At 38.2% G+C, this 27362-nt stretch overlaps 1 protein-coding gene across 2 annotated transcripts in view; it reads left to right on the forward strand.

Annotated features, from left to right (window-relative positions):
• The first annotated feature begins 1241 nt into the window (after positions 1 to 1241).
• LOC111151748 (unc-80 homolog, NALCN channel complex subunit) overlaps positions 1242 to 27362 on the forward strand; it is a 227295-nt gene continuing 201174 nt past the window's right edge. For both annotated transcript variants that reach the window (XM_022509965.1, XM_022510038.1), the window contains exons 1-7: positions 1242 to 1402; positions 2348 to 2396; positions 5060 to 5216; positions 6337 to 6638; positions 15694 to 15817; positions 18667 to 18740; positions 25119 to 25258. In XM_022509965.1, the coding sequence (XP_022365673.1) occupies positions 1311 to 1402; positions 2348 to 2396; positions 5060 to 5216; positions 6337 to 6638; positions 15694 to 15817; positions 18667 to 18740; positions 25119 to 25258 (938 nt within the window). In that variant the 5' untranslated portion in view covers positions 1242 to 1310. The remainder of the gene's footprint in view (positions 1403 to 2347; positions 2397 to 5059; positions 5217 to 6336; positions 6639 to 15693; positions 15818 to 18666; positions 18741 to 25118; positions 25259 to 27362) is intronic.

A 27362-nucleotide genomic window follows, 5' to 3' on the forward strand; every position in this document is an offset into this window, starting at 1 on the left:
CTTGCTTGTGATCTCTGTCTGTCAAATCAAATATTACTTCAAGAAATTAAATGGATATTTTAACTTTGTGACTGAAAATACCAATATATACCACATAATTCTCTCTATATGGAGTAAAAGAGTAAATAGTTAATTATACAAGAAATATTTCTATGTCGTGAGATCTGGCCCTAGGGTCTCATTCTTTATTCCATGTGTTATTACATCAATATCTTTGTTCAAACAGGTGTGTGACTGTATTTGTTTGTTTTCAGGTAGTTGGGTTCACAGCAATGGGTTTCTATTCCAACTGCTTCATCCCCATCCCTACTTGTTTTGATGCTAGGTGAAACACCTAGGAGCCTAACAGTAACCCATCGATAAATTATACAGACATTTGACGATGACAACTGAAGGAAAATGGCAGATATGGATGGGATGAACAGGATCGTCCAAGTACATTCATGGACTATAATAAACAGCGTTTCCTAAAAGCATGATTCAAATGTTCTTTCTCAAGTTATAATTAACTGATACCCACAATTGGTTAGTTTGTGGATATTCCTGCTTTAGCAAAATAAAGTAAAATTCTTGTGGTTACCATTTTAAAATAAATTCTCACATTAGAAAACTTTCAAGCTTTCTCTGTCTTGCCAAGCTTGCTCTCTTCCTTGTTTACATTTCTAATAATTTTCATGTGCTCCTTCTGCTAAAACCCAAGGGTGGACTCCTGACCTCCTTGCTAGACGTGCGAATGATGCCAGGGTTAGTGACTGTTCTGCGGTTTCCCAAAGCTCCTCCTCCCCAGACTGTGACAATACTTCGGATGCTGAGGTTGGGAAGCAGGACAGGGGACACTCCTGGGGTGCAGCTCGCAGGGAAGGAAGCCGAATCCTAGGGGGTGGAAGAGGCGGGAGGGGATCAGCGTGCAATGCGGAGTGTGGACCTTTTTGACCATCCCGCTGCAGCTCACCCTGTCCCCAGCTCTGCTCTGCCGCCCGGCCCGCCGGCGCGGGCTGCTGTCCACAGTGGGAGGTACTGAAAGCAAGGAGCGGGCGCGGGGGCGGCGAGGCGGACAGCTCCTCCGAGCGCCCCCCTCCTCGCTCCGCGGCTCCTCCAGCCCTCCCCTCCTCCCGCAGCCATGTTCCACGGGCGGGGAGGGGCGGGGGAAGGGGAGAGGGACGGGGGATCAGGGCGGAGAGAGCCGGCTCAGCCTCGGGGAAGGAGGGGATGAGAGTTGGGGAGAGCAGCGGGAGGAGGAGGAGGAGGCGGCGGCGGCTAGCGAGGAGCCAGAGCTGGGTCCTGCAGTAGGACTCCCAGGAGCCACCATCATGGTGAAGAGGAAGAGCTCCGAGGGCCAGGAGCAAGACAGCGGCCGCGGCATCCCCCTGCCCATCCAGACCTTCCTGTGGCGGCAAACCAGGTGAGGGGCGCAGAGGGCACGCCGCGGGCCACCCTGGGCTGGGGACGCTCCTGGGGCCGCCTGGGTCACCGCCGCTGCCGCTGCCGCCACTGCTGCTGAGGCCGCGCCACAGCCTGCAGCTCCCTCTCTGGGGCTGGAAAGCAAGCCCTCTGCACCTGCTTAAAAACACGCATTAAAAAAAATATTTCCGTGAAGTTTGCCGACAAGCAGATTGGCAGTTGAATAAATATATACATTATTTAGGGGGTGGGAGGGCAGAAAACCTAGGAAGAGGGGGCGGGGAACTAGGGAAGATAATTATGACTGGTTGTGCTCTTGCGTCCAATTTCCGCTCCATCTCCTGCTGTAATTCCAGGCCGGTGACCTGTTGTTTTTCCAGCTCCTGTTTGGCGAATATCGGCTATGCCCACTTGTTAACCATTTTTGCTCGGATTCAGCCAATATAGTCTTCCTGGTTCAAGAACTTGAGGAAGATGATTTTTGATAAGCATTTTTTTTTCCTGGAAGAATCTCTGAAACCTATTCTAATAAACAAGAAACAAGATTTCCATTATTATTATTATTGTTATTATTATTTTGTAAATTTATAAGATAAAAAATTAGGTTCTGGAAATCACAACCCACAAGCTATTCATTTTTAGTTTTTTATATAATTATACACATGAGCAATACACCACTCCTGACCATTGGCAATTTGGAATCTGATTAGGAAAAAGTCTTCAGAATAAGAGTGGATACAGAAAATGTGGAGATCCACATCTCTTTCATACATGTAATTACATATGTAAAAGCAAATGTCGTCAGCTGTTCAACACCTGCTCATTAACAAGCTATAGGGAGGCATGAAATTTGAGTTATGTAGCACTGTATCTTATCCGTTGAAAAAATATTTCATAAAGATGCTAATAATTTTACTTATAACCGCTATCTCTATTAATTTTTCAGTGCATTTTTGAGGCCTAAACTGGGAAAGCAATATGAAGCCTCATGTGTGGTATGTGATATTCAACATTTAATGATTGTTTCCATATTCTGTGTGGTCATTTCAACCCAAAGAAAGGCATTAAATTAAACTGACTGTTTAGATTAATTCATTTAGCAAATATTATCGAGCACCTTCTATGTGTTAGGCAGGGTTCTAAATGATGGGATGGAGCAATAATCAAAATACAGAGTTTGCATTCTAGTGGGAGGAAGCCAAGCTACTCACAAATAAGTAAAATACATAATAAGCCAGATAGTGATAAGCACTATGGAGAAAATGAAGAAAGAAAGGAGACTGGGGGCACTGGCAGCTCGGGATTGGGGGAGGGAGTGGATTCCATGTTAAGAACAGAGGATAGGTAAGGCTTACCTGCTAATGTGACTGTTAGAGAAAACTGAAAATAGGGAGGGAGGAATAGTTAAGGGAAGAGTAAAGGGGAATAGCAAGTCTAAAGCACCTTATCCCCGAGTGGATAGGAATAGAGCAGTAGAAGAAAGGATGGAGAGATTACAAAGAACCTGGTGGTGAAGGGCCTTGCAGGACAAATATAAGAAGTCCATTCCTTCCTCAACAAAATTGAGACTGTTATGGTGGAAGTTAATGAGATGAGGGCCTATGAATGACTCAAAGTCATATACAGTTCTGAACTTGATGTCTTGCATGTTTTGTGCAAGTCTGAAAATAGATGATGTAAAATAATTATGAGACTAATGCTATTAATATGTATACCTTATAGAGTGCACTTGTCCTGAGAGTCTAAGGGAATCATATATCCTTAAAGAGGTCCCGATCACAAATCAAAAACAAAAAACATGAAATCATGAAGCAAAAATGGGATGAACTTTTCATAAATTTCATTAGAATTTGGAGCTCAAATAAGGATCTTCACATTTCATATATCATAACCTAAAAGTGGAAACCTACCCATTTAGGCATTGCCATGAAAATTTGCAAATGACTACACAGATGACTATATAGTGAGGAGTTCTGAAATGTGTTATGACCCTTAAAAATGATGAGAGCCTACTAGAGAGTTTTAAACGTGCATGCAGGTACACACATTCAAATAGGAATTTGTTTTGTTGTATCTCTTGCCCTTCAAAGTTGCCACAGAGATATTTTTAAAATATAATCTTTTAATAAGGACCTTTTAATAGAATTTGTTGTTGTACTTAGCTCAAATTAGAGTAATTTGACACTTAAGAAATCACTGAGCCTTCCATAAATCATGCTTACAATTATACTAACTTAAAATAATCCTGTATTTTCCCTGTCCTTGGCAAAGATTTGGCATTTTTAATGTAGTCATACGATATCAAACAACTAAGTCACAGAGAAATAAAAATGTAGAAAGCAGTTTTCAGGGTTTAAAAAATAATAAGAGCTGTATTAGTGACATTTAAGAAGGAAATGACATTAAGTACCCAGAGCACCCAATTATAAAATATACAACTCATCCTCTAAAATGTATTCAACAAGACTGTAAATTCTTTATAATCTTTTAATGCCCAACATACTCACCATTTACTTAATGAATACTTAGATACCTGAGGGCTGAAGAATTTAAAATCATTTGGATATGTCTTTATTCAGTTTAGAAAAAAAAAAAAAAAACCATTATCTTTTTACACTCCTTACTGAAACATCACCATGCTTTTCATTATGAAGATGGATTTCTTATTTTCCTTTTCTTAGTCAAAAAGTAACTCATTTTCTTCAGAGAATATCTGTATTAAGCCATGTCTTTTTCTCTGGTATCCTAATAGTACCAATAATACAGCTTGAATACTTGGAACCTGTATTATGATCACTCTATAGCATATTTCCATAGTTTTCTTGATTACATGGGGCATCAAGTAGCAATCAGGTTCAATTCATGTAAGTCAAATTTTTATTAAATTTATTTTAATATTTGGAAGCTATACTTTCCCTAACCCCTTAGAGCGATATCTGCCCCCCACCCCCATTCAAATAACAACAACAAAAAAAACTGGGAGTAGGTCAAATTTGTTCTGTGATGTTTCACTTTCTGAAAGTATCCCCGGCCAAGAAAGAGTGAATAAACCAGCAAAACTATGGCTTATTTCCCATCATTCTCCTTGCCCTTCCTTCCATCTTTTATTCAAAGGTATATGAAGTATCTTTATGGTTACAGGCATTAGGAAGGAAATGTCTTGTGCCAGATTATTGCTTAGGACATGAAATAATTCAGAGGCCCCCAAATCAGATTTCTTGAAAGAGTTGTATCTTATTTAACACTTGTTGAACCACATCAAAAGCAATTCTGTCCTCAAGACCCTTTCACAAAAGACATTTCATTGTGGTCTGCAAATGTGACAGCCCCCTTGGATGCCACAGCAGCATTTTATAACATATTACACGAGTTAAATGTGGTGTTGCACTCTTTTTTTAGATGACGCTAATTTTGGTGAAAATAAAAATCACTTAATAATTCAAGTCCTATATTTTAAATCAAATACCTAAAAATGGCTAAAAAGAAATGATCATGACCCATTGTACATCAACATGAAATGCAATGTGAGTGCACTTCAAAAAAACTTGATGCCGTGATTTGCATCTTGGTGTAGTACTTTGATCTCCAGTTTCTCATCAGACAGAATCACCAATTCCTTATTTTACACATTTTTTTTCTTCTTTTTCGGCATCCACAGTCCTTTGAACGTGTGTTGGTAGAGAACAAGCTGCATGGCCTTTCTCCAGCCCTCTCTGAAGCCATCCAGAGCATTTCCAGATGGGAGCTAGTGCAAGCTGCTTTGCCTCACGTCCTGCACTGCACTGCAACCCTGCTTTCAAACAGGAACAAGTTAGGTTGGTTCTTCTTCCTCATTCCTTCTCCATGGCATGTAATTGTCAACACTCATGCTGATGACATTTACTGGGTACTTAACTCTTTTTCCAGGAACTGAACACATGATCTCATTCAGTTCTCATAAATGCCCCCTCACGTGGGTACCACTATGATCTCCATCTTACCAATGAAGGAACTGGCATTCTTATTCTTAAATCTTGAATTTTACAAGTAATACGTGAATATATTTTCCTTTTAAACATTAAAACATTGCAGGGAAGCTGAAGCCTATCACCTCTCTGAGATGAGTTCCAATCTGATTTCTCTTTGGGCCTCTCAAATCCTAAAGCGACCTCTTGCACTTTGTAGTACTCTATGTATGTGTATGCATGTGCATAGACACTCTTCCTTTTTTTTAAGATTCTCTTGAAATTGCTTTTCTCACGTGGTAACACATCCTAACATCCACCCCATGTTCGCGCATGTGCTGTTTTCCATCCAGTCCTTTGCCCTTTTTTGGGTCTCTGCACAATAGTTACCTTTAGAGAGGGGTTTCTTGGTCACCCTGTCTAAAGTAAAGTTGTTGCTATCCTCAGAGCCTGGATTCTTAACCACCACACTGCCTATTTGGAGATATATATGGGTATCTGCCTGAAGAGAGGGGATGTATGCGGTTTCTCCTCCTACGACACTATGCTATTCTGCAGAGATTGTAACCAGTTAGGAAGCCCTAAAACAAGAATGAGCCCTGAGCCCTTCCAGGGGCTCCTGGGTGACTCAGTCAGTTAAGCATTTGTCTTTGGCTCAGGTCATGATCCCAGGGTCCTAGGATTGAGCTTTGCATCTGGCTCCTTGCTCAGTGGAGAGTCTGCTTCTCCCTCTCCCTCTGTGAGCTCTTGCTTTTATTCTCTCTCAAATAAACAAACAAATAAATAAACAAATCTTAAAAAAAAAAAAAGAAAAAGAAAAAGAATGTGCCCTTCCAGCCGTGGATGTAAGAAGTATAGAGAAATGCTAGTGTGTCCCAGGAAATCAAGCTGCAGAGCAAAGCAAGGATGTTCTTTCTATACCCAAAGTTGATATCCATTGTTCTGGTAGCAGAGTTTGTCTTAACCTGGCTATGTGATTGTCCCCATGCAGGCCACCAAGATAAACTGGGTGTTGCTGAGACAAAGCTCCTTCACACCCTTCACTGGATGCTCCTAGAGGCCCCCCAGGACTGCAACAGTGAACGGTTTGGGGGCACAGACCGTGGCTCCAGCTGGGGTGGCAGCAGCAGTGCATTCATCCACCAGGTAGAAAACCAGGGTTCACCAGGGCAGCCTTGTCAAAGCAGCTCCAATGATGAAGAAGAGAACAACCGAAGGAAGATCTTCCAGAACTCCATGGCCACTGTAGAGCTCTTTGTATTTCTCTTTGCTCCTCTGGTACACAGGATCAAGGTAAGGAGAGGGCTAGTGTTAGGCTGAGGGGGGATAGAGGTGAGGTGGGCTTCAAATGGTGTTTCCATATTTCCATATTTGATTGTCCATGTCTTATAAGATTTTGTGGCAAGCCAAGATATGGAGAGATTTATTTCTATTATCAAACCACTGATTATGATTTCAAAACACAATTCCTTGCATATCATTATCTACTTAAAAATCTTCAAAGGTTCTCCTTCTGCCCCAAGATCATGTCCAGCATATTAAACATGGCACATAAGGTCAAGGAACTTTTAATGTATCATTTGCCAGTCCCTACTGGCATCTTCATGATCCAGCTCTGGGAGCCATTCCCTGAATATACCCTTGCCATTCGCTCTGTCCTCTTTCTTTCTTCTGCTCGTCTGATGACTCCTCAAACCTCAACTTCAATGTCATCATTTCCATGAAGCTGTTCCTCTGAAACTCCCCATGTAGACTAAGTCATTATCTCCTTTGTATTTCTACAGTACCTTGTAAGCTGTCTGTTATAATGCAGGTCTAGAGCAGAAGTTCTAAATGTCTTCTATGCCGTGGACTTCTAGACAGTGTGATACAAGCTAAGAATTGCTTTCCAAAATATTTCTTAAAGCATAAATACAAAACATAGGATGATATGGAAATCAATTGTACTAAAATGTAACTATAGACAAGTACCCTTTGGGTCTGAAGGAGACAATATGATTTGAAATTATGTGAAATTATGTGAAAACACACCACTTTCTAGCTGTGTGATCATGGTGATACTACTTAACTTCTTGGATCCTCCATTGCATACAACTGTGGATACCTCTAACACAGGGTGAATATATGTGAGGACACAATATAGTTCCCACACATGGAGAGAAATCAAGATGTATTTGTTATTTCTGTAAATGAAAATTATGATATACCCTCTGACTGCTAAGTTAAGAGAAAAGAAGAAATTGTTATACTCAAGTGTTCTTTAATAGACTAATAAGATCCTAATAAATGATTCGAGTTATATGTATTTATGTATGTATGTGAGTGTGTGTACATATGTATATGTAGGTGGTTGTAAGACCATTAATAATCACTATTAGGAGAATGAAGTGAATCTTTTCACTCCTTTTAGTTTTAGTTAAAGTTCACTTTCGCTTGACACTGTCCCATTGCTGCCAGGAATAGAATTGAAATTACCTGTAAATTTCCAAAATGCTTTGCATGCACTGGTAATATTGCTCATGAAACATACTAAAAATTTCAAATGTTGTGAAATCAAATTAAATAGCTGCTTTAAAATATTTGACTTTCCATTTTAAAAAGTCTTTTATGATGGTTACGCTTACTCAAAAGCATTAATTCAGACCATTCCCTGGTTTGCGGGACTAGCTGGTCCAAGCTCCTGCCCATCTTCTTGGCCCCGCCTCCTGCCGCGCCAATATCTTTTCTCTCTTGCACTAACCTCCAGGTTCAGTGGGGCTCACCCGCACATTCATCCTTGCTTTCAAGTAATGCACTTGTTTTTCTTTCTGTTTGAAACAACGACCTTGGGGCGCCTGGGTGGCTCAGTGGGTTAAAGCCTCTGCCTTCAGCTCAGGTCATGATCCCAGGGTCTTGGGATCGAGCCCCGCATCAGGCTCTCTGCTCCGCAGGGAGCCTGCCTCCACCTCCTGCCTCTCTGCCTACTTGTGATCTCTGTCTGTCAAATAAATAAATAAAATCTTAAAAAAAAAAAAGAAAGAAAGAAGCAACGACCTCTGCCTCCTCCCCTAAATTTTCATATGGCCATATCTGTCTCATCAGTTTACTCACAACTCAAATGTTACCACCTCAGAAAGAATTTTCCTGATGACTTTTGTGTCACTAATACATGACTATCCTTTTTCTTTTTTCCCTCTTTGCATTTACAAGTATCCAAAATTATTTTCTGTGGTTGTTTGCGTATCTATTGCCCTTTTTTCCCCTAGAACAGAGTTGTTGAGCAAAAGGACATTGCCTGTCAAGGTCACACTGTATTTCCAGTGTCTAGTGTCTGCCAAAAATGGGGCACTTAATAAATATTTAATAGGTGTCTCATTGAATAAACCAGGTGCTACGAGTAGTGATTATATGTAGGTACATTGTCCTTAAAATGGAGAGGACAGGAAAGAAGGTTTCTTTAAACAATGAGCCCGTAAAGATTTCTACCTGTGGACAGATATCCTCTGGATTAAAAAATGTGGAAGTGCAGAAATGACTGGAATGGCTGTAATTTTATTTGAAGACATGACTGAGAGTCTAAGTTTTGGAAACAGGCTTGCATTTGAATCACACGTTTGCTGCTTCCTACTATGTGACTATGAGGCTTAGAAACTGAAGCCTCAGTTTCCCTCATGTATTAGTTGGACGTACGAATAGTTTTATGAGGTATTGTGATGAAACATGATAATGCTCAACATTATACATACAAGAGCCTTAACAAATGTGAGTTGCTTTTAGTGATGCCATTTTTTCGTTATTAGTATTTTGTATTATTAGTAGAAAGGGAGCCAGATTCTCTTCCAGGAGAGACTAAACAGACAGTTTCTGGCTCAAGACCCTCAAGTTTTACTTATAACCTGGAAGATTTATGAGGGAGTAATTAGAGAATTTATAAGGGAAGAAGACAATGCATATAAGACATGGTACAGTGATTAAATCCTAATAAACTGTTATTATTAGCTGTTTTTACTAGCATATTATTATTTCATCATTTTATTATCTCTGTGAAGGAAATATTGTTCCAGATGCTATAGGGAATAAAAAATATTAATGAGTCAATAAATTTCTCCAAAAGGCTTTTTCCTTCTGAGCAAGGTGTTTGCTTTCTTAAATGTAGATAGGGAATATACAACCCCTAGACCAGGGTTTCTCAGCCTTGGCACTGTTGGTATTTTGGGCCAGATGATTCTTTCTTGTGAGACATTGCCTTGTGCCTTGTAGGATATCAGTAGCTTTTCTGGCCCCTACTCACCAGATACCAGGAACACCTCCTCCCTCTGAGCTGTGATGGCCCAAATGACTCCAGACATTGCTAGGTGTCCCCAGTGGGTGGGAAGGGGGTGAGAATTGCCCCTGATTGAGAATCACTGCCTTCAGTCTTTCATTGGCCTGCTGCTCATCAGACCCTGTCTGTCTCCACTTTTCTACCCACACCATACACATGTGAACTGCTCCTCACCAGCACCATTAATGTCCTTTTCCCCTATCTATCCTTCCTTTGCATTTGCCCTTCAAAATGTTAACCCCAAGTCATGACCAAAATCCATTTTTTCCACCCCTGCCCCAGATACCTGCTTGCTCCTGGGGGAAGACCATATAACCATTCAGACTGGTCTTTCTATAAAATTGTCATCTCCAACCCCTGTGTGCTGTACCACTTGGCATTCCTTTTCTTGACACCACTCCCTCGAGTTGCCTATCAGCACCTACGCAGACAATGTTATGGGCTTAATATTTGTTGAATGAATTAACTCATTAATTAGCAAATTAATAAAATGACTCATCTTTCTGGAAGACAGTGTATAGTTCAATGCATGTTTTTCTCTTTTAATTAAGTTCTTATTTTAATTTCAGTATGGTTAACATACAGTGTTATATTGATTTCAGGTGTGCAGTAGAGGGATTCAACAATTCCATACATCACCTAGTACTCACCACAGCAAGTGCACCCCTTCGTCCCTATCACCTATTTCACCATCCCCTAAGCCCCTCCCCCACCCCTCTGGTAATCATCCATTTGTTCTCTATAGTTAAAAGTGTTTCTTAATTTGTCTCATCCTCTCTCTTTTTCTTTGTTCATTTATTTTTTTTTCTTAAATTCCACATGAGTGAAATCGTATATTTGTCTTTCTCTGACTTATTTCACTTAGCACCATATTCTCCAGCTCCAACCACGTCCTTGCAAACAGCAAGATTCCACTCTTTTTTGTGGCTGATAATAGTCCATCATGTCTCTATACCACATCTTCTTTATCCCCTCATCCATTGATGGATACTTGGGCCACTTCCATAATCTGGCTATAGTAAATAATACTGCAAAAAATATAGAGACACATGTATCCCTTTGAACTATTGATTGATTGATTGATTGATTGGCTGATTGGGTAAGTACCCAGTAGTGTGACTACTGGATCATAGAATAGTTCTAGTTTTAATGTTTTGAGGAACTTTCATACTGTTTTTCACAGTGGCCGCACAAGTTTACATTCCTACCAACAGTGTGAGAGGGTTCCTTTTTCTTCACATCCTCACCGACACTTGTTTTTTTCTTGTGTTTTTGATTTTAGCCATTCTGACAGGTGTGAGGTGATATCTCATTGTGGTTTTGATTTACATTTCCCTGGTGGTGTGTGAGGTTGAGCGTCTTTTCACATATTTATTGGCCATCTGTATGTCATCTTTGGAGAAATGTCTATTCATGTCTTCTGCCTGTCTTTTGATTGGATTTCTTATTTTTGGGGTGTTGAGTTTTATAAGTTCTTTATATGTTTTGGATACTAATCCTTTATCCAATACATCATTTGCAAATATCTTCTCCCATTCAGTAGGTTGTCTTTTAATTTTGTTGGTTGTTTCCTTCACTGTGTAGAAACTTTTTATTTTGATGTAGTCCTGAAAGTTTAATTTTGCTTTTATTTCCCTTGCCTCAGGAGACACATCTAGAAAAATGTTGTTATGGCTGATGGCAGAGACATTGCTGCCTGTGTTCTCTTTTAGGATTTTTGTGGTTTTAGATCCTTAATTCATTTTGGTCCTTAATCCATTTTGAGTTTATTTTAGTGTAAGAAAGTGATCCACTATCATTCTTCAGCATGTTGTTGTCCAGTTTTCCCAGTACCATTTGTTGAAGAGACTATCTTTTTCCCATTGCGTAGTCTTTCCTCCTTTGTTGAAGATTAATTGACCATGTAATTGTGGGTTTAATTCTGGGTTTTCCATACTATTCCATTTATCTATGTATCTTTGTGCCAGTACCATACTGTTTTGATTACAATAGCTTTGTAGTATAACTTGAAATCTGGGATTGTGATACCTCCAGTTTTGTTTTTCTTCTTCCTGATTGCTTTGGCTCCTCAGGGTCATCTGTGGTCCATACAGACTTTAGGGTTGTTTGTTCCAGTTCTGTGAAAAATGCTGTTGGTATTATCATAGGTATTGTATTAAGTCTGTAGATAACTTTGGATAGTAAAGGCATTTTAACAATCCATGAGCATGGAATATCTTTCCATTTCTTTGTGTCCTCTTCAATTTCTTTCATCAGTGTTTTAGAGTTTTCAGAGTGCTGTTTTTTTTGCTTCTTTGGTAAAGTTCATTCCTTGGCACTTGATTATTTTGGGTGCGATTATAAATGGGATTGTTTTCTTAATTTCTGTTCCTGCTGCTTCATTATCTGTGTATAGAAATACAACAGGTTTCTGTACATTGATTCTCTGATTTTAATTTATAACTGCCTCAAATATGTCACATGAAATAAATCTAAAAATTCTGTCAAATAGATTATTTTCAACTAAATTTAATTTGGTGAAAAATTCTGGGTATTTATTATAACTAAGGAATTTAGTGCACTTATTTGCATATGTACTTATTCCTTTAAAAAATATTTATTGAGTGCCTGGTCTATGAGAGGCACTACTCAGAGTGCTAGCAAAATAGCAAGGAATAAAAATCCAAGCCTCAATGAGGTTTTTATAAAATGTTTTAAAAAATGTTTGAAGTAAACAACTTTAAAATTTAAAATAATATTAATTTTTAACCTTGATTTGTCTAAACTACTGGTGGACATATTTAGAATTTCATGCCATCAAGAAAACAGGCTTTTGGTGAAAGCAAGAAACGCAACTGAGATGTGGAGCTATTGGTTCTACTAGTGTCTGTGTCTTCTGGTTTTTCTAAGGACCTTACTAGACCACCTGCCCCACAGCTGCTTGAATGATAGTGTCTCTTCCAGCTATCAACTTTTTGGCCATGACTGCATACATAACATTATATGACCCACGAAAGGGGACTCCAGAAGAGAAATTAGGGTCCCAGAGCTTATGTATTCAACCAACTGTAAAGGACTTACAAAGGAACATAGCCACATAAGAAAAGGCCATGCATTCTGCAAGTGTTCAAGTCTAAAGAATGATTTGATTTAGTTTGTGTTACTTGTGAAATGTAAACTATCTTCAGATAGTTTGTATTGATGCTCAAGGAGAAATGCACAGAAGATCTCAATTTGTCTCCAATAAATATACAATCTATTTGGAAATACATCAAAGAAAGCAAAATAATAACTCTCAGTGAGTGCTAACATCGGTAGGGCCAGTGTTAAAGGCCCGGGTTTCAGTATAAAAGAGCTTACCTTTGGATGCAATGTCCACTGGATTTTATTTTGTCCCAAGATTATTTATGAGGACCATGGAAAAGGACTGAGCTCAGAAGCTATGAAACTATCAAAACCAGGTCAATTGAAGTTTGGCTTCCTGAAATTCTAGAAACAAACCTGATACACTTTGCTTTCTGTTAATCCCCTGCTTGCTGGATCTAACACCATACATAATATTATGTTCCCTTATCTTTAAATCTGTCTGTCAAGCTGTTTACTCAGTATCTTTTGTTGAATGTCTAACAAGCATCTCAAACTTAACATGTCTGTAACTAGACTCCTGATATCCCCAAAGCTGCTCCTCCTTCATCTTGCCTATCTTTGTCAAAGCCAAAAACCTTTGACACCTCTTTCTCACACCTTCCACTTCCAGGCTGTAGACTGTGTGTTCAAAATGTATCCAGAATCTACCACTGTTCATTTCGCCCTCTACAAACTCTCTCCTGTAATTATCTTCCACCTTAATGATAATAATAGCTTCCTAAACTGTCTCTCTTTCCACTTTTGCCCTTTCTCGAACTATTCTTAATAGCCTCAGTAATCCTACCAAGCATACATCCAGTAATGTCATGCCACTACTCAGAACCCTCGTGGTTCTCCGTCTTATTCAGTAATTGCTGAAGCCCTTACTATGACCTATCAGGCGCTATATTATTTGGAACTCAATAACTTCTCTGACCTTACTTTTTCCTTCTACTCTTCTGCTATTTACTTGACTCCAGATACACAGTCTCCTGGCTTATTCTTGATAGACCAGGCAAATTTAGGACCTTCGCACTTGCTGATCCCGTCTCATGGAAAGTTTTTTCTGAAAATATCTACATGGCAGCTCCTTCATTTCATTTAGATCTTTTTTACTCAAAAACCACTTTCACAACAAGGATTTCCCCTGGTCATCCTATCTAAAATTTCAACACCTTGCAGATACAACCCATTGCCTGCTTTACTTCTTCTTTTGCACCTAGAAAAACAGGGACTTTAATATGCTTTGTTCACTATTCTAACCCAGAGTAGAGTAGTACCAGGTATGCAGTAGGTGGTGTATAAATATTTGTAGAATGAATGTTGACAGAATTTGACCAAGTGCTTTACGTACTTTCCTGATACCTTCACAGGGAGTCCTAGATGCTTTCCCATCATGGGCCCTGTTGTAGTCCCAGCATCCCAGTCCATAGCTTACAGTTGAAGCTTCTCTGTATCAATGTGTGGATTTCACCAGCCTTTCCAGCTGAAGTTTCCTTGACACTGAGCCACAATGATTCACCATTTGCTGGATCACTTTTCATTTTTCCCAATTTATTCCTACTTCTTATTCTTCTAGATCAGTGGCTTTCTTTCTTTCTTTCTTTCTTTCTCTCTTTCTTTCCTTTTTTTTTTTTTTTAAGATTTTGTTTATTTATTTGACAGAGATCACAAGTAGGCAGAGAGGCAGGCAGGGGTGGTGGGGGGGAGTAGGCTCCCACCCAGCAGAGAGCCCGATGTTGGGCTTGATCCCAGAACCCTGGGATCATGACCTGAGCTGAAAGCAGAGTCTTTAACCCACTCAGCCACCCAAGCGCCCCATAGATCAGTGGTTTTCAACCATGGCTACACGTGAAAGTCAGCAGAGAACTTCAGAGCGATTCTAATTTAATTGTTTTGGGCAAGGGAAGGAGTTGAGACCTGGACCTCCTAGGTTTTAACAGCTCCTTAGGTGATTATAATATGTAAGCTAGGGTTGCAAATCCCTGCCCCGAGTGAATTCCTGGGTCTCCGTTGTGTTTATTAATCTGTAATCACATTCTCTGCTTCCATCTTTTTCTTTTTGAGGGGCTGAGTTGTTTAATTTCTTTATTCTATTTCTTCTTTCTTTTTAATTTTAATTCCAGTTTGTGGCTGAGTTGTTTTAATCTCAGAGTGTCATATATTTGTACTTAAAAAATATGAGATTGCATTTTAAACATCTCAACCTCTCAAAATGATGTCATGATGAAGCAGAGAATGTTTTCCCTGGAAGAGACTTTAAATTGTAGATAAACTGAATGAGTATGGATTGTAAGGTCAGTGTAATTCAGCAAGTGCTTGTTGAGCTCCTATTGTGTACCCAATTTCTAATGCTGTGTTAAGTGTTGTGATGATGCCAGGTGCTGTGGAAGGGGGAGAATGCCTGATAGACCCTCAAGGAATTAAAGATTTTTGAGAAGGTAACATTACAAAACAATATACTAGGAAGGTCTAAATATACGTTCCTGATTCCATGAAGCAAAGACAAAAGACGGCCAGGAGAACAGAAAGTCAAAATAGCCGTATCTGAGGATATTGATTTAAGAGGGAGAAAGAAGGACAATTAAATAATTAAGAGGAATAATAATGATAACCACAAGAGGTCTGCCAAGACTCTTGAAATAAACAGGCCTTGATCACTGCTAACAGAAAACAATAATTTGTGTTTTATGCTTTGTCCAAAGCTCCATTTTAATTATTAATTTTGCCAAAAGCAGACCACTGTGGTTTCCATAGTAATTGTGATGATAACTTAGGGCTACTGGTTTACCCTAGAAACCCTCATCTGAGTGATGAAAGAGGGTCTAGAAGATCACCTACTTTGACAATAATCTTATGAATGATACTAATCACTGCAATGACTGGGCCTTTCAACCAGTTACAAGCCAGGTATTAGATATAAACCTTCTCTTCCCTCAGGAATCTGACCTAACCTTCCGACTGGCCAGTGGGCTTGTTATATGGCAGCCCATGTGGGAGCACAGACAGCCCGAAGTCTCTGGCTTCACAGCACTGGTGAAGCCCATCAGGAACATCATTACAGGTTCGTAACTTGGACGTCCAGTGGAACAGGGGTAGCAGACTCCCTCGCATGCAGGAGTAAAGGTGATGCAATGATTTGCCCTTAAGAAACCAAGAGGAAGAAAATTCCTCCAGGGAGAATGTTAGTGCCCCAGGCCCAGGGCTCACTCACATGATGAGAAACTAAACCAGGGGCACATGCCATCGAGTTGTGTGGCTTTGGAGAAGTCATTTTAACTTCCTGCACTTCAGTTTCCTCATATGTAAAACAGGAGTTAAAATATCATATTGCTAGTACTTATGGGTTATTATGAAGAATAAATGAATTAATTTATGTAAAATTGTTTAGAAGAATGCCAGGTACATAGTAAGTGAATAAGCTGTAGTTATAATTTTATCATCATAATCATCATTATAGTAGACAAAGTAACAGCTCCTTAATAATCTTGTCTTGATGTTTATTTGCTATCAAAGTGTTTCACTACAGGAAATGTCTAATAAAATAATCTTATTGGTGAGTTGTAGAAAGACTAACACATGATAGCTTGAAAAGTACCTGGAAAGCAGATGTTTCATTCCAGATCTGTCTCTTACTAGATACCTAACCTGAGGTATTACCTAACCTGAGTATTCCTATTTCTTTAAAATGGAGAAAATAAATACCACCTTATATGGTCTCATAGTGTGGAATAAGTAAGAATCCACCTAAGGTACCCATTTTATAGCTTAATAACTTCCATCTTTCTATTTCCAACAAAACTTTTAGCATTGATAATAACATCTAGAAAGAGATAAATTATGTGGTACATCTATAGATGCATGAGATAAATATATCTCTATCATTTGCTTAGTTCCCACGATTTTTCTGTAGACAGTAAAAGATTATACATATAAAGATGGAAAGGAAACCATCAAAAAGTTCTTATGTATTTTCCCCCTATAATTTAACATAACTTTGCAAGGTGCATAATATGCTAAAGTGTTTTCTATAAAAAAGAGTGCCATATTATTTATATATGTGATAAGATGCTTGAAGTGACAAATCATGCTTACTATTGTAATTCAAACAAAAGATGAAGTTTTTCATATGTAAAAGTAGATTAATTCCAGATTTAATGTGTACAATACAATTAACTAGTGAAATAAGTTGTAAATTCAAGAGTAACAGTCTGTCATAAGGTTCAAATCGCAAGGGACTAACTGTATAAAAATGTCATAGCCAGAAGTGATCTACTTCAGATTCCATGGAGGGAATGAGGTTAATTTCATCAAATTAAAACCATCTGAAAGTGAAGATGGATGTACAAGGTTAAAAAAACTGAAAACAATAGAAATAAGAAGAAAATAAAATATGTTACAGTAAAACAAAACTATTACTGGAAAAGACATCTTTATGTTGACTAAGAATTTTTTTTCATATTTTTAAGTCATCACTTTCCTTTTGAATAAAGAGGTCACTTCGCATTTAGGTCTCTCTCTTCATCTCTCTTTCTCATTAATACGTAAACTATCATTTAACAGATGCATTAAAATTATTAAGAAATCGTGTCCCTCATGAATCACTGGGGCTGTTCACGTTACCATCCCTTGCTTCTGGATGATATTCACAGTGGGTTCTTTCCCATCTACCTGATACCTGTGGAGGTGAAACAGTGCCCAGCTTCTGAAGTGAAATTAAACTCAGCTCAGACACATGGCCAGAAGAGAAAGCAGTGGCATGTAGGTGGCATTCGCTGGGTCTATTGTTTTGTGACCTCAGTAAATCCCTTTCTCAGCATCAGTTTGCTCACAGTTCTCATGTGGCACGGCCAGCTTCACTCCCCACTGTTCCCAGTCCTCAGGAAAAGTCATAATTGATTTGAATCTTGCCGTAGGGGAAGCTTGATGTGAGCTTAATGTGCTCATAAATGCACAGACCCTGAAGCCAGAAAGCCTGGGCTTGAACCTTCAAGTGAGAGTCAAATGATCTTGGGCAAGTTAAACTCCCTGTGCCTTAGTATCTTTATCTGTAAAAGGGGTCTAATAGTAGTCCATATGTTATGATAGGTTATTGTAAGGGTTAAATGATTTGAGACAGTAGTCCCTCCCCCCCATCTGTGGTTTCACTTTCTGCAACTTCAATTCCCCATGGTCCAAACTCAGATGATTTAATTCTCCTTCTGACAAATCATCAGGCGTCAGTAATTAATACTACGTCACAACGCCTATGTCCTTGACCTCACTTCATCTCTTCACATAGGCATTTTATCATCTCACATCATCACAAGAAGGGTGAATGCAGTACAATAAAGTATTTTGAAAAAGAGAGAAAGAGACCACATTCACATAACTTCTATTACGGTATATTGTTGTAATCCTTCAATTTCATTATTAGTGATTGTTGTTAATCTCTTACTATGTGTGATTTATAAGTTAAACTTTATTATAGGTAAGTATATGTAGGAAAAAAACAGTATAGGTAGGGTTCAGTAGTAGCCACAGTTTGAGGCATCCATTTGGAAGAGATCCCCACAGATAAGAGGGGAGTACTGTATACAAGAAATGTTTTTAAAAGGATGTGACAGATACTTAGTTCTATATAGATGTTAACTGTTATTATTTTTAGTATTGTCAACTTTTTAGCACCATAGCCCATTGAGTCAGCCTGAATAGATGAACAAATCTATATTTTTATGATAACCTAGAAATGTGAAGGATTTTTAATTGGTTATTTGATTCTTCTTGCAAAAGAGTATATTAAATGTTTTCTTTCAAGCTGATAATGATATGTTAAAATGATTTTTTTTTTAAAGAAATGCACTGGTGAAATAAAATGAGCTTATTTATCATAATCTTATAAAATTTGTGATGGTATTTCCCCCATCATGGCAGCTAAGAGAAGCTCTCCTATCAACAGTCAAAGTCAAACCTGTGAATCACCAAATCAAGATGCAAGACATCGAGAGGTGAGTGTATTGTGATTGTGGGAAGAAAGGAGGTGTCATTTCCTGGCTGTAGTGTAGTATGAAGGATAAGACGTGCTCTAGAATGACACTACTTGCTTTCAAAACAAGTTCCTGTTGGTGAATATAAAACTTTAAGTAGTCTCTGGTTTTCTGTCAAATATGGAAAATAACTTTAGGCACTTATCCAGGGTGGGAGTGCTGAGACAAGAGCATGTATAACTGTGTTTTATCTTTGTGGCAAGTGGGTAATCAGTGGCGTTTTCTCAATGACTCGTGTGTGATCAGTAGTGATCTATCCCAACTGTTAATGTGTAATAAATAGTGCTTTACTTCAATGGCTAGTGTGTAACATTCAATAAGTGTTAGTTATCATTATTCCTCCTACATTAATTAAAGTGTCATCTTGTTCTCAATTATTAAATCTCCTTAATATCTGGGATGCTTGGGTCACTCAGTCGGTTAAGTATCTGCCCTGGCTTCCCCAGGGTCCTGGGATTGAGTTCTGCATTGGGCTCCTTGCTCAGCTGCTTCCCCTTCTGCTTGCCTTTCCCTGTGCTGGTGTTCTCTCTCTGTCTCCCTCTGACAAATAAATAAATGAAATCTTAAAATCTTAAAAAGAAAGAAAAAAATCTCCTTAATATTCTTTAGGCAAGCGTAATATAGCTAAGATAATGCTGGAGCAGGTGGGAGGAAGGAGTAGAAAGAAGGCATAAGGTATAGATAGTCTTATCCTTTAAGAAATCTAAAGTTTAGGGGCACCTGGGTGGCTCAGTGGGTTAAAGCCTCTGCCTTTGGCTCAGGTCATGATCCCAGGGTCCTGGGATCGAGCCCTGCATCGGGCTCTTGGCTCAGCGGGGAGCCTGCTTCCCCCTCTCTCTCTGCCTGCCTCTCTGCATACTTGTGATCTCTATCTGTCAAATAAACAAATAAAATCTTTAAAAAAAAATCCAAAGTTTAATGAAACATCAAAATGAATCCACATAAAAGAGAATATGCATAATAAAAAAAGAATATAATTCTGTGAAAATTTTATTCATGCATTCTTTGGTTTGGAAAAGAAAGAAATGAGGACTAGGGTAGTTCAAAGCCACATGGTTATGTATACTGCCATTAATTTAGTGTATTTCTAGATGAGCTACTTTCACTTCCAGTTCAACTTGTGCAAAATAATTTTCTGCTTTCTGGCAACATTGGATCCTCTTTCTAACTGATGTATTACTCTCACTAGTGCCATCATCCTTTCTCCCCTCAAAACAACAAATTTTGGAGTCCTATTATATCTACTGTTTCCTGAACATTTACTAAGTACAGACACTGATTTATCTGCTTTATCTATTCTAAGATAAATTTTTTTTCACTTTTAATATTTGAAATCATATGTTTGATGATCTTTGGTTTCTTAAAACCTCCCTGCCTGGTAGCAGTATTGATAAGTTGTCATTTTCATAAGGTTGCGTAGCATGAATTTATCATTTCCAGCATCTAACTTTGCAGAATCGGGATCAGTGACTTAGAAGAATATATCAGAGGGAATAGCAGAGCACTCTTTGAAGAAATAACATTTAAGACACAGAGAAAGTTACTCTGTGGAAAAACATGTGTCAAAAACTCTAATTTTAAATTTAGAAATTTCAAGAATACCTCTACCAATTTATTTCACTTGTATCTTCCTTTTAACATATACACAGGATGAATATATAATCAAAAACTATGCCTAAATAAGTCTAAGATAGTGCTTTTAATAAATATATTAGAAAAAGTCCTCACTGGTAAGGGGTCCTAGTTTAATTAACAGAGTTTTTTCTTAATTGAATATAAAATAATGGTGTCTTATAACTGATGACCTCTTAGAGACAACAAATATGTCTCCTATTTCATTCTCCTTCCTCCTCTCAATTTGATTTCTTGCTGAGTCATATTGTTTTATCTTGTTATGTTGCTCAGGTGTGTTCTTTATTCTCTACACCCGAAACTACCTTCTAAATCCAGGTCCTCATAACTAGATTGCAGTTGGAACCACCTAATTGGATGTTTCTACCTCTAGCCTCTCCTGCTTCACATAAATATCACTTAATAATGCCTGACTATCCCAGGGGAATTCTACCAAACATTTAAAGAAGAATTAATACCTATTCTCCTGAAACTGTTCCAAAAAATAGAAATGGAAGGAAAACTCCCAAACTCATTTTATGAGGCCAGCATTACCTTGGTCCCAAAACCAGACAAAGACCCTGCCAAAAAGGAGAATTAGAGACCAATGCCCTTGATGAACACAGATGTGAAAATTCTTACCAAAATACTAGCCAACAGGATCCAACAGTACATTAAGAAGGTTATTCACCACGACCAAGTGGGATTTATTCCTGGGCTACAAGTTTGGTTCAACATCCGTACATGAATCAATGTGATACAATACATTAATAAAAGAAAAAACAAGAACGATATGATACTCTCCATAGATGCTGAAAAAGCATTTGACAAAGTACAGCATCCTTTCTTGATCAAAACTCTTCAAAGTGTAGGGATAGAGGGTATATACCTCAATATCTTCAAAGCCATCTATGAAAAACCCACAGTGAATTAATTCTCAATGGGCAAAAACTGCGAGCTTTTCCCTAAGGTCAGGAACATGGCAGCAATGTCAGTTACCACCACTGCTATTCAACATAGTACTAGAAGTCCTAACCTCAGCAATCAGACAACAAAAAGCAATAAAAAGCTTCTGAATCAAGAAAGAAGAAGTCAAACTCTCAGTCTTTGCAGATGATATGATACTTTATGTAGAAAACCCAAAAGACTCCACTCCAAAACTGCTAGAACTCATACAGCAATTCAGTAAAGTGACAGGATATAAAAATCAATGCTCAGAAAACAGTTGCATTTCTATATACCCACAGCAAAACAGAAGAAAGAGAAAATAAGGAGTCGATCCCATTTATAATTGCACCCAAAACCATAAGATAACTAGCAGTAAACCTAACCAAAGAGTCAAAGAATCTGTACTCAGGAAACTATAAAGTACTCATGCCAGAAATTGAGGAAGACACCTAGAAATGAAAGAATGCTCCATGCTCATGGATTGGAAGAACAAATATTATGAAAATGTCTATGCTACCTAAAGCCATCTACACATTTAATGCAATCCCAATCAAAATATCATCCATTTTTTTCCCCAAAGAAATGGAACAAATAATCCTAAAATTTATATGGAACTAGAAAAGGCCCCAAATAGCCAGAGGAATGTTGAAGAAGAAAGCCAAAGTTGGTGGCATCACAATTCCAGACTTCAAGCTCTATTACAAAGCTGTCATCATCAAGACAGTATGGTACTGGCACAAAAACAGACACAGAGATCAGTGGAACAGAATAGAGAGCCCAGAAATGGACCCTCAACTCTATGGTCAACTAATCTTCGACAAAGCAGGAAAGAATGTCCAATGGAAAAAAGACACTCTCTTCAACAAATGGTGTTGGGATAATTGGACAGCCACATGCAGAAGAATGAAACTGGACCATTTCCTTACACCACACACAAAAAATAGACTCAAAATGGATGAAGGACCTCAATGTGAGACAGGAATCCTTTGAAATCCTTGAGGAGAACACAGGTAGCAACCTCGTCGACCTCACCTGCAGCTACTTCTCGGTAGACACATCGCCAAAGGCAAGGGCAGCAAGGGCAAAAATGAACTATTGGGACTTCTTTAAGATCAAAAGCTTTTGAACAGCAAAGGAAACAGTCAACAAAACCAAAAGACAATTGACAGAATGGGAGAAGATATTGGCAAATGACATATCAGATAAAGGGCTAGTGTCCAAAATCTATAAAGAACTTAGCAGACTCAACACCCAAAGAAGAAATAATCCAATCAAGAAATGGGCAGAGGACATGAACAGACATTTCTGCAAAGAAGACATCCAGATGGCCAACAGACATGAAAAAGTGCTCCACATGACTCGGCATCAGGGAAATACAAATCAAAACCAGAATGAGATACCACCTCGCGCCAGTCAGAATGGCTAAAATTAACAAGTCGGGAAACGACAGATGTTGGAGAGGATGCGGAGAAAGGGAACCCTCCTACACTGTTGGTGGGAATGCAAGCTGGTGCAGGCACTCTGGAAAACGGCACGGAGGTTCCTCAGAAAGTTGGAAATAGAGCTTCCCTATGACCCAGCAATCACACGACTGGGTTTTTATCCTAAAGATACAAAAGTAGTGATCTGAAGGGGCACATGCACCTGAATGTTTATAGCAGCAATGTCCACAATAGCCAAACTATGGAAAGAACTTAGATGTCCATCAACAGATGAATGGATAAAGAGGATGTGGTATATATAATGGAATACTATGCAGCCATCAAAAAATGAACTCTTGCCCTTTGCAACAACGTGGATGATACTAGAGGGTATTATGCTGAGTTAAAAAAATCAATCAGACAAAAACAACTATCATATGATGTCTCTGATATGAGGTATTTGAGAGGGAGAGTGGGGGGTTTGGGTAGTAGGGAAGGGAAAAATGAAACAAGATGGGATCGGGAGGGAGACGAACCATAAGAGACTGTTAATCTCACAATACAAACTGAAGGTTGCTGGGGAAGGGATATGGAGAGAGTGGTTGTGTTATGGACATTGGGGAGGGTATGTGCTATGGAGAGTGCTGTGAAATGTGTAAGCCTGAGGATTCACAGACCTATACCCGTGGGGCAAATAATACATTATATGTTTATAAAAATAATTTAAAAAAATTTTTTAAATGCCTGACTAATCTTCCTAATGCATCATTTATTTATTAACTCATCATTCCACAAAAGCTTATTATAGGCAAGGTTGCCATCTTTTCCCTATATCCCTTTCTCCCTAGGAACCTATAGTGGATTTCTTGTACTGTCACCTCCAGACCAATCTCTTCTCCCTGTTTCTCTGTACCTTCTACCATCTGGCATCATTTTTCTTAAGTGATCTTGTTTACCCTTTCAGTTAGTTAATCACTGCTTCTAATATATTGAGCATGTACTTTAGCCTCTGGGTCTTTGCTCAGACTGTCTCCTTTATGTGGACTGCTATCTTTCCTCCTTGTTGCCTGTCTAAATTTTATCTTTCTTCTAAACACCAATTAATATCTCAACTCCCCCATGAACTCCTGTCTAATTACTCTAAATCTGCACTGCCCAATATGGTAGCCACGAGGCCCATTGTAGTCCTTGAACACTTGAAACAAGGCTAGTTTGAATTGAGATGTGTTGTAAGTATCAAATACATACCGTATTTTGACTACTTAATATGAAAAAAGAATGTATATCTTAATGATAATGTTTATATTGATTATATGTTTAGATGATAATTTGGGGTTAAACAGAATATAATTTAAAATTTCACAGATTTCTACTACTTTTAAAGCTGGATATGTGTCTCATGTTTGTGGCTTGTATTATATTTCTATTGAGAGTGCTATTCTAATCTATATTCATCTTAAAACTTAACTGTAGGTTCTTGATTTCAAGGTTCAGATTCATCTATTATCTATCACCCAAATTACCTAACATGAAGCACACATAGTATGCTCATACTAGGGGATTCTCTGATCTAGTTCAGAGGACTCATTTATGAACTTTCTAGCTGTATTTGTCTCTCTATGCATCATGGTTGGACAGTGCTTTCTTATTTTACATAAGAAAATAGAAATTATGAGGACTTAAATTCTATGATAATTTTTTGAGGGTCTTTGTACATAATGGAGAATTTTATCTGTAATACCCATCGAAAGACAATGCCCTCTTACCTGAGCAGAGTTATATATATTAGCTAAATGTCATTAAAATAAGCTACTCTTTAAGAGAATGGCTGCATTTGTGCTTAACAAATCAGAATAAAGGTCATTGTCTTCAATTGAAAAAATGTATCCCATTCTCCTTTAATGAGTGACAGAAAAACCTGAACCTTGTGCTTCGATTCTCATTTTCTGGCTTTAGTTCGATCAGCTCTTACTAACCTGGTTTCCAGCTCAGGCCTTACTCAGCTCATCTCAGTATTGGCATATCTTTGATGAGTTGGTAGTTTGTAACTTTTCTATAGATCCTGGGTATCTGGAGATGAAAAAGAAAAGAATCAGGGGCAAAATGAAATAAAGTTTATGGAAGTACTCAGCTGAATGCTTAAAATAACATACATGGCTCTCTAGAAGTCTTTTTCCATTTGCTCTTAGATGAACACAAAATCATTTGGTCTCTGACCTTGTGGTTAGCTATGCTATAAAGAAAAATGTTCAATTTTAAAAAACAATGTATGTAATATGGTAGTTAATTATAGAAGATATACCTGAAGGAAAAAAAAAGAAAGAAAGAAGAACTAATTTGTTATCTCCACCTCCAAAAGGGACTCCAGGTGGTCTGTGAAACTTTCCAGTCAGATCCCATGTCACCCAAGGCCACCATTTCAGGCTGCCACCGAGGAAACTCCTTCGATGGAAGTCTGTCCTCCCAGACTTCCCAGGAAAGAGGCCCATCTCATTCCAGGTACATAATTGCAATGTTAGGGACAAAAATGTTTTTCCTTATTTACCAAAAGTTAAATAAGTGTTTTTAGTTACTTACATAGCCTCTGTTCCTTAGAATGTGTCAGTGCATGATTTGTGTGTACATATCCTTGGTCATGGTTTAATTTGATTAATAATTCCAGAAATGTGCTATGAATGGCTCTCATTTAAACAAACTTGGGTGGAAGTGGAAAGACCTATCTGATAATAAGGTGTCTGGATTAGATGGTATTTTAAAAATTTAAATGCAGAAGTCAAATTATGCTATCAAATATCACGCTGCAGGGATGTGAAAAGATCTGCTCATCTGTTGTGTAAGGATACTTTATATCAGTGATCCTCATGTTAAAACGGGTGCTTTTAAAGTACCCATAGGGAATTGAAAATGTTATTCTTTGCAAACATTACAACACTGCCCTCGTTAACTTATGTATGTGGTAAACTTGCTTTCAAATACTTTCCCTTGGGACAAACATCAATTGTCTTCTTCCTGTTCCCCACCAAAATGATGGAAGCCTGAATTCATGAGATTTGCTTTTGAACCCAACTAGATCCTACACTTCGTGGGCAGGAGTCCCTGAGACCATTTGTGTATCCCTACTTTCAAATAAGGTTAATATCTAGTAGATAGTATTTTAGAAGGAGGCATTTCTTAAAAATGGTTTTATTAAGGTATAATTTACATACCATAAAATTTACCTATTTAAAGTGAAGAATTTAGTGACTCTTAGCAAATTTATAGACTCATGCAACCATCACCAAAGTCCAATTTCAGAACATTCCTGTCATGCAAAAATATCCCTTGTGCCCATTTCAGTTTCGCCCATTCCAACACCCTGCTCCAGATGATCACTTAATATATTTTCTGTCTATATATTTGAATTTATGGAATTTTCAAAGAAACGGCCATGTACCATATATGGTCTTCCATCTGGCTTCTCTCACTTAGCATAATGCTGTAGAGGTCCATCCACATGACAGCATGTGTAAGTACTTCCTTCCTTTTTATTGCTAAAGAGTATTCTGTTGTGTGGGTATATCACATTGGAGTTCTGCATTTATTGGTAGATGAATATTTGGGTTGTTTTGATTTTTCATCTATCATGAATAATGCTGTTATGAGCATTCTCATACAGGTTTTTGGGCAGGCCTATGTTTCCAGTTCTGGTATCCTAAGTAGATCTGTAGCAGCAAAATTGCTGGGTTGTATGGTAAATCTATGCTTAATTTTTTAAGAAACTGCCAAACTATTTTTCCAAAAGGGCTGTACCGCTTCACATTCCCATCAGAAATGCACAATGGCTCATTGTTTCTCTCTCTCCTTGTCAGCAATTGTTCCTGTCGTTTTTACTGTAGCCATCCTTGTGGGTGTAAAGTGAGAGCTGATTGTGGTTTTAGTTCATCTTTTCCCTAGTGACTAATGATGTTAAGTACATTTTCAGGTGCTTATTAGCTATTTGAATAGCTTCTGTGGAGAAATGTCTATTCAAATATTTTGCCCAAGTGTTAACTGGGTTGTTCGTGTCCTTATGATTGAGTTGTAGAAATTTCTTTTTAATATATTCTGGATACAAGTCCTTTATCCAGAGATAGATCCACAGATATTTTCTCTCAGTGTTATCTTACATTTTCATTTGGTAATTTTTAAAATTATCTACCTCCTTCTGGCACCAGAACCAGGCTATGTGGGTATAGTGGTTTTTTTTTTTAAATCATTTCTTAGAATTGTTGAAAGCATGAAGTTTTATGAATATAATTGCTTTTTAACCCAAATACTACTATGTTGCGCTTTAAAAAAAATAATATGCAAAGAGTTTTTTCTTTGTATCTTTATTTTGGACTTTAAAAGCAAATGGCCCAGTTAAATGATCTTCTGTTGACTGAGAATACGAATGTTGACAGCAACGTTAGTTGTGTAAGCAGACATTGTTTGTATTTATCTATAGGACTTACTGTCCTAGGTCATTGGTGATACTGAGTACTTAAAACCATGTCATTTTTAATGTAGAAAGAGCCCTGTGAAGATCACCACTTCAATATGATACACTACAACATTTGCACCACTTAAACCCTTCCAGCAATGA

The sequence above is a fragment of the Enhydra lutris genome, unplaced genomic scaffold (assembly GCF_002288905.1).
Source record: "Enhydra lutris kenyoni isolate GAN:26980312 unplaced genomic scaffold, ASM228890v2 scaffoldscaffold1, whole genome shotgun sequence".
In the NCBI taxonomy this organism is placed as follows: domain Eukaryota; kingdom Metazoa; phylum Chordata; class Mammalia; order Carnivora; family Mustelidae; genus Enhydra; species Enhydra lutris.